At 38.5% G+C, this 7,910-nt stretch overlaps 1 protein-coding gene across 2 annotated transcripts; it reads right to left on the bottom strand.

The window, feature by feature from the left end:
* Positions 1–369: 369 nt before the first annotated feature.
* On the bottom strand, positions 370–4,910 carry emc10 (ER membrane protein complex subunit 10). 2 transcript variants are annotated; one of them, XM_046865521.1, is made up of 8 exons: positions 4,771–4,910; positions 4,119–4,185; positions 3,757–3,869; positions 3,547–3,648; positions 2,805–2,989; positions 2,264–2,354; positions 1,839–1,938; positions 370–660 (listed from the first exon to the last, which is right to left on the bottom strand). In XM_046865521.1, the coding sequence occupies exons 1-7, from the start codon at positions 4,864–4,866 to the stop codon at positions 1,852–1,854; spliced, it is 741 nt and encodes a 246-aa protein (XP_046721477.1). In that variant the 5' UTR covers positions 4,867–4,910; the 3' UTR covers positions 370–660; positions 1,839–1,851. The 2 variants fall into 2 exon arrangements, with proteins under 2 accessions (XP_046721477.1, XP_046721476.1); XM_046865520.1 differs by lacking the exon at positions 1,839–1,938.
* Positions 4,911–7,910: the final 3,000 nt, after the last annotated feature.

The following is a 7,910-nucleotide window of genomic DNA, read 5'->3' as shown; positions in this document are numbered from 1 at the left end:
ACGTGCGGCTCCTGGAAGCCAGTGGAGCAGCAGTGGGGTGGTGGTCATCACCTCACCTACATCAGTACCTGACTTCACCAACACATTCTTTTGGCTAAATGAATCTCCACAAAAATCTAGTGGAACATCTCCCCAGAAGAGTGGAGCTTCTTGATGTTTAAAAGGAAGCAAATACCGATCTTGTCAGGTGTCCACAAACTTTTGACCGTACAGTACAGTCCATTTAATACCATTTGACAAAGTTATTATAAAAACGAGTTTTTAACACCAAAAGTACAAAATGGCCACGAGATGTTTGAACTTAAATAGAAAAGGAGCTCGTTGTTAATTAGCTACGGCGAATATTAATTACTGCATGAAAAATACAGATAATAATAAAAGAAATTTATTCAACGGATCAGTAGTACAAATAACAAACACACCAACATGTTAAACTCCTCCCATGTGATATTTAGTTTATTAGCATCTAAATTCTGCATTTCATTAATTTAATTTATTCTGTACAGTTTAATTCAACCAATAGCAGCACCACAGCTTTCCCCGTTGCCATGGAGATCATCGCCCGCCACCGCTGGCTGCACCTCCGCTAGCCCCGCCTCCGGACTGATCTTGTGCTCCAGACATCATCAAGAAAAGGACGAGGGGGACGATGTACATCCACTAATGGGGAGAGAGAAGAGACACGCATGGACAAAATTAGCGCTTGTGTCTGATAACCGCGATGGAAATTGTAATAATTTAATAACGGGTTAATTATTAAAACGTTGAAAACGAGCGCAGCGGATTCTAAGATTTCGATTAATTGGTTTGAAACAGCCAATCAAACGGCATAAAATTGACCTCCGTCTTCAAAATCCTCCTAAATGATTTATTATACTCAGTGGTGATGAGACTGAAGGTGAATAATGGAGGAGAATCAGAGAGACAATCAGGGGTTCGGTCAGGGAGACCATCGGGGGGTCAATCAGGGAGACAAACGGTGGACAATTAGTGAAAAAGTCAAGAAGACGATCAGGAAGTTGATCGGAGAGACGATCAGAGGGACGATCAAGGGGTCCATTGGGGAGTCAATCAGGGAAAAGTAAAGGAGACGATGTGCGAGTCCATCAGTGACTCGTCTGGTCTCAGAAACTGTTTGATTGAATGCTGAGTTGGATTAGAGATGCAAATGTGATCGATCACCGATTTCCAGAGCCCCCATTTCCCTCTGGTCAGTGTGCTATTCAGTTAATTATCTCTCACACACACACACACACACAGACAGACAGACAGAGAGAGAGAGAGAGAGAGAGAGAGAGAGAGAGAGAGAGAGAGAGAGAGAGAGAGAGAGAGAGAGAGAGAGAGAATTCTGAGTCCACAACAAAGATCTAATCTTATTTCCTGTTTTTTCCTGACTGATCTAATTTTTTATATTTTCTGTATACAGATAAGGACATTCATAAAGATGTCTGATGAGAGAAACTAATTTCTGAGGAAAAAAAATAAATAAATAAATAAATAATTTTATATATATATATATATATATATATATATATATATATATATATAAAGTAAAATAAAGAATCTGATAAGATCTGTATACACAGAAACGATAAAAGTTTTCCGACCTGTGTGTGCAGCGGTGTGCTTATTAAAGAGGCAGAAAGACGTCTGAAAGTTACAGACCGCCGCTTTAAAAGCTTTGGGACATTTGCTTAGTTTTACCTCATGAGATAAAATTAGCTCTTTTTTTTCTAAATGAACTCAGACTTGTTTGCAGCATGAGCAGGGCAGGAGTTGTGTGTGTGTGTGTGTGTGTGTGTGTGTGTGTGTGTGTGTGAGGGGGGAGACTCATGTACTTGGCCGTGTGAATCAGCTCTGCTCCCCGGCTCCCCCTGCTGGGGGCTGCGCTGAACTGCTGGCCATGAGAAACACTGCACCTCCCAAAATCAGATACCACTGTAACACACACACGCACCTCTCTCATATACACACGTTTACATAAGCACATAAACTCGTCATAAACGTCCACACACACACACACACACACACACACACACACACGCAAACACGCAAACACGCACGCACGCACGCTTTCTCTAATCAGTGCCTTTGTCCTGCCCCATGTTACATCCTACATCCAAACTGGAGATGTGAGGAAGATTCCGGTGTTCAGTCAGAAGGTACAGAACCATGTAATCCTGTTTCAGTGCAGTCCCGTGTCTCCACAAGCGAACAATGACAAATATAACGACTTGTCACACACGTATTCTTTATCACTCACGTATTTGGCGAAGAAGGATTTCTGCTCCTGGGGTTTTCCTTTTTTGTCCTGTTCCTGTTCCATCCTTTCGATAAACAGAGCCGTCTCAGGACTGCAGGAGGAAAACAGTTACCAATCAGACACGTGTGTGTGTGTGTGTGTGTGTGTGTGTGTGTGTGTGTGTGTGTGTATATATATTGGAGCTGTCAACTGATTCAAATATTTAATTGTGATTAATTGCATGATTGTCTTGAGTTTACTTGTAATTAATTATATAACATTTTTATCTGCATCAAAAAAGTAAATTGATAAAGTGTTTAATATTCTAATGAACTTGTGCATGGATAAATATCGATGCTTTTCAGACAATCACACAAAACTCAAATAGGCTGCAAATAAATTACATTTAGAATAAAGAATAAATTTAATAGAAATCAAAAAATAAATAAACCAGTCCGTTCTATATTTAATTATTCCTGGTGTATAAACAAGACCACACCCCAAATCATAAAATAATCTGTAAAATGAAGTGTGTGTGTGTGTGTTTAATGCGTTTCCTCACGCTGGAGCATTAACTGGTGTCATGACACTGATGGTGGTGTTGAACGTTTCCAGGTCCACGTCTTCCTCGACCTCTGCCCCCTGACATGCCCCGGGCACCGTCACTATGGAGACCCCGATGAGGGAGCCGCTGACATCGGTGTGCAGCGTGATGACATCACTCAGGTGCGACTCAACGAGTGAACACTGAAGGAGGAAATTAAAGAAAAGTGAAAAAAATTACTTTGGGGGGTACAAACTTTTGCACACAGCAGGACATAAAGAATAAATATAAATATTTATATTATATATAAAGAATTTGTATATAAACTTTTGCACTCAGTCGCATGTTAATGAAGAGAAAATAAAGGCATGGACAGAGTGAAATTGAGGAAAAAAACAGCAAATAAAAATAAATTAAAAAAAAAAAAAAAAGATTTAATTAATTTGATTGACAAATAAAAAAAAAAGGTTTATTATAAAAAGAAAGTATGCCTGAAACACAGAAACGTTTGCACTCATCTCTACATTATTATAGAACAATAAAAAAATTATTTTAATAAACTGAATAGTTTGATCAATAAAAAACAAGAATTATAATAAAAAATTAATAATAAACCAATAAAAATCGTATATGAGCAAATTATATCTGCGATAATAAAATATAAATGACCTGATCTATAAAATAACCAAGAAATTGAATAAAAATTATTCATATATTTCAGTGATATTTAGGGGGCACAAACTTTTGCACTCTGACTTACGGCTCTGATGAAGGCGCTCAGGTGGCCTTCTGACTGTCTGTCTGACTGCAGAGACACTCGGGGGACTCGGATCCTGTACAGACCGTCTACTGCAGCCACATCCTGAACACACACACACACACACACACACACACACACACATTTTCTAATAAGACATACAGGGAGGGTGTTTGTCTTTCCCAGCATGCACTGCTGTCAAGCATTTCTGACCTTCAGTAAAGTCCTGTCCTTCTCAGAGAGCTCTATTTGAGACAGAGCCACACTGTTCTCTCTGCCGGGCTTCAGCTGGATCGTACCACGTGTCCGATACCTGGGCATGTCGTCTGAGATCAAAAACATCACAGTGAGTGTGTGTGAGAACGTTACTAAATCTCCATCCAAGCAACACAACACTGATGATTTATAATACGAGGCTTCATCCTCGTCATGCACTCGGAGCTTCTCCTCTCAGTATCCAGATCATCCCTCTCATCTCCTCCCTCTCATACCGATCAGGGTTTGTGTTTTATTGCTCAGTTATTTATTGGTCCTTCCAGTGATAATATTCACTCAAACTCCGAGTCCAAACTCACCCACTTCGAAAGAGTGCTCCAGCGGCAAGGAGAACCCGGTGAGATCCGACTCCATGCCCTCAGGCCCCTGCACACAATAACACCAAATCGTAAAAAAGCATGATATTGAGATGTTTTATCAAAGCATGTGAAATGTTTATGGAGTCTCCAGAATCCAGACTGAAGAAACTGACGTTTACAGCTACTATAACGTAAGAGCAGGAACGTGTTCCTTAGAGATTAAACGGAACTCTGGATGGATGGATGGATGGATGTGCACTCTGGGGTAAGACGAATAAAACCCTTTGAGGACGAGGTAGAAGATTTGTATTTATTTTTTTAATTTTATGTATTACGCCATAATAGGAATTGGTCACGTGACCAAACGGTCATTCATGCAATTGGACATGAACGTTACATTCGTGTCAAGGTGAATATTTTTATCACGTTATATCAGTCACATAATTAATTGGGTAAATACATTATATATGTTGAAATACATTTCGTTTTTCTTTTTAAAATGCAGCATTACAGTGTAACATAAGGCGAGGGGTTTAACGGCTAATGTTAGCCAACTAGCACAGCCCCCGATATTCACTGAATAATATCCGGTTTATTTTAGGAAATATATTTTCATTTACCTCACAGTTTATTTTAATAACCTCTCACTTACACTTCTGCCATTATTACACCATCCAAAGTCCGCACACAGCCCCAAAACCACCGCCAGAACAACCGCTGCGAACGATAAGGGTCCACTCGGAGCCATTTTTGCCAGTGCGTGTGCAGGAAGTGACGCGATGACGTACCGAGAGACTTCCGGAAGAACCCGGAAATGTAGTTCGCTGTGCAATTGATATGCAGAGAAAAGAGAATTCAGTGCGAATTCGAGCTGCAGATGCAGGAATTATACAGAATCAACAATAAATTCATTTCTTATAATTTTCTAATAAAGCTTAAGCGTTCCCCTGAATGATTTTAGGTTTTAATTATATAATTAATAATTAACAGCAATAATCACACTGATATTCTATTCCCAAATCTCAGTTTGTTGCAGACACTGGATTTTATATTGATATATTATAGTTATTGTTTATTTAAAATATATTATTAAAGTATTCTTTTAAAGATAAATAACAGAATAAGTAAATAGTAATGCTGTTAAAGTCAGTCAATTATTTCATTCAAGAAAATAACTTTCTTTCTTTCTTTCTTTCTTTCTTTCTTTCTTTCTTTCTTTCTTCTTCTTTCTTTCTTTCTTTCATTCATTCATTCATTCATTCATTCATTCTTTCTTTCTTTCTTTCTTTCTTTGTCATAAAATTTCTTTCTTTCTTTCTTTCTTTCTTTCTTTCTTTCTTTCTTCATTCATTCATTCATTCATTCATTCATTCATTCTTTCTTTCTTTCTTTCTTTCTTTCTTTGTCATAAAATGTCTTTCTTTCTTTCTTTCTTTCTTTCTTCTTTCTTTCTTTCTTTCTTTCTTTCTTTTTTGTCATAAAATTTCTTTCTTTCTTTCTTTCTTTCTTTCTTTCTTTCTTTCTTTCTTTCTTTCTTTCATTCATTCTTTCTTTCTTTCTTTGTCATAAAATTTCTTTCTTTCTTTCTTTCTTTCTTTCTTTCTTTCTTTCTTTCTTTCTTTCTTTCTTTCTTTCTTTCTTTCTTTCTTTCTGTGTTTAATGTCATGCTCCTGCACTTAATCCATTATGTATAATTCTTAATGAATAACTGTGAAAAGAAATACACCATCAACCATCATCCGACTCCTTCTGTAATCCTAAACTACATATCCAAACATGATTCCTAATTCTATTTATTATTTTGTTTGAAATTTATATTCGGTTATATTTTTTTATTTTATAACAAATTGTTTACATATTCGCTCGATCTTTTTTTAACTGAGTTGTAATTCTTCCACAAATGATTGTTTGAGTCTTTAAAAATAAATTGTATTTAAATTTGTGTTTTTTTTTTATAATGTTCATTCCTTATTAAATTTTTTATTCATTTAAATTTATACTATTATTATTATCTTTTTATTTTCATGACATGGACGAGTCAATAACAGTATTTCACTGCACTTCTTACTGTTTTAGTTGTACAAAGAATAAGGATTTATTGTAAAATATGTTAAATAATAAGCTCTAATCTGATCCGAGACAAAAACAGCGGATGAGCCAATGGGCATAAACAGATATACACCCCCAGAATGATTGAGCTACACTCAGACATTAATTGACACCCCTAGAAGCCCCGGCCCCTTCTCACCATATCACACTAGTAATAAGAATGCCTAATAATCCATATTTCTCTCAATTGCTCACCACCTCATCTCTGTCGAGCTACACATGCTCCTGAGATCCCAGTGATCCTCTTCCTTTCTTCTTCCTTTCCTACACACATCTACCTCTGCACTTGAAATTACTCGCTGCTGGTGAGGATGCCCCCACTGATGCCCCCACTGAAGGCCCCCACTGATGCCCTCACTGAAGGCCCCCACTGATGCCCCCACTGAAGGCCCCCACTGATGCCCCCACTGAAGGCCCCCACTGATGCCCTCACTGAAGGACCCCACTGATGCCCTCACTGAAGGCCCCCACTGATGCCCCCACTGATGACTTCACTGATGCCCCCACTGATGGTCCTACTGAGCGCCCCCTTTCCCACTCACTCATTGACTCATTGACTCAGTAACTTGACTTTTAGAATTTCTTTCACCAGAACTGGAGAAGATTCATGAATATGAAATAACATTACAGGTTGGTGTTACAGGTGACAGATCACACGTTGTCACAAGTTGCGTCATTTCGTTTAAATGAAATAATCAAACTTTTCTCCAACATCATGCAGTCTAAACATGCACATTAGAAAGGCATGCGTATCCTGGTTGACAATTTCCTGGCTGTTTTCATGGCAAATCTTTTCTGAAACTTGGCCTCCACACCTGCTCTACAGATACCATTGAACCTCAGCTGCCTTTTACAGGGTCGCTCTAATAACTCACGTGCAATAAGTCACGTGTTCCAAAGTCTCGAGTCGCTTCGTTCTGTGTTGCAAATGTTCGCCTGACCGCGCCTTGCCTTTATGTTTCTCTGGTTGCTAAGAGACGATGAAGAACGATCCTACGTTCCAAAAGTTCCACACCTCTTGATTAGCCTGTCGCTACATTAATTATCATATTCGCTAATGACTTTAACCTCTGCTATATGTAATACAAGCAGCTGATCAGAAAAGGTCAGACTCCCGGGGTCAAGGGCGTCTCAGTCGTTTATTATAAACCACCTTAATTTCTCCGTCTATCTTCTTTCACACCGTCATTCCACAGACACATCGGATTATCCCGAGATCTCAAGTGACACTCGGTTCCCTCTCTCCTTCCATCCATTTGCGGCCATCCCTCCATCCCTCACGTCCACCCCCCCCTTTCTATCTCGATTTCTTTTCACTCCTATTTCTTCTCTCATCACACACATACACACTCGTATTTCTTTACATATAAATGGACAGAGGATCCAAACTGGACACATCCACTCAGAGGAACGAGGGAAGAGAGAAGAACAAGAAAGACGGCGACGCATAAAATAGGAACATGCCGGAACCCAAGAACCCAGGTATGACTGAGAGAAAAGAAAAAGGTGAAGGCTGCGTAAATTAGGGATAACAGAACGTTTTCAGGTTGTTCTCAGTGGTGATGGAGTCACGTCTCTGTGTCTGCTTTTTGTAACAAATATAGTCAAAATATAATTTTAATATAAAAAAATTGTCGTATCAAAATATTATGTAAAAATATGTAAAAACTAATGTCAATGTTT

Source organism: Silurus meridionalis, chromosome 14 (assembly GCF_014805685.1).
Source record: "Silurus meridionalis isolate SWU-2019-XX chromosome 14, ASM1480568v1, whole genome shotgun sequence".
Lineage (NCBI taxonomy): Eukaryota > Metazoa > Chordata > Actinopteri > Siluriformes > Siluridae > Silurus > Silurus meridionalis.
The sequence above is the reverse complement of the archived record's forward strand: the minus strand, read 5'-3'. Positions and strand labels throughout refer to the sequence as shown.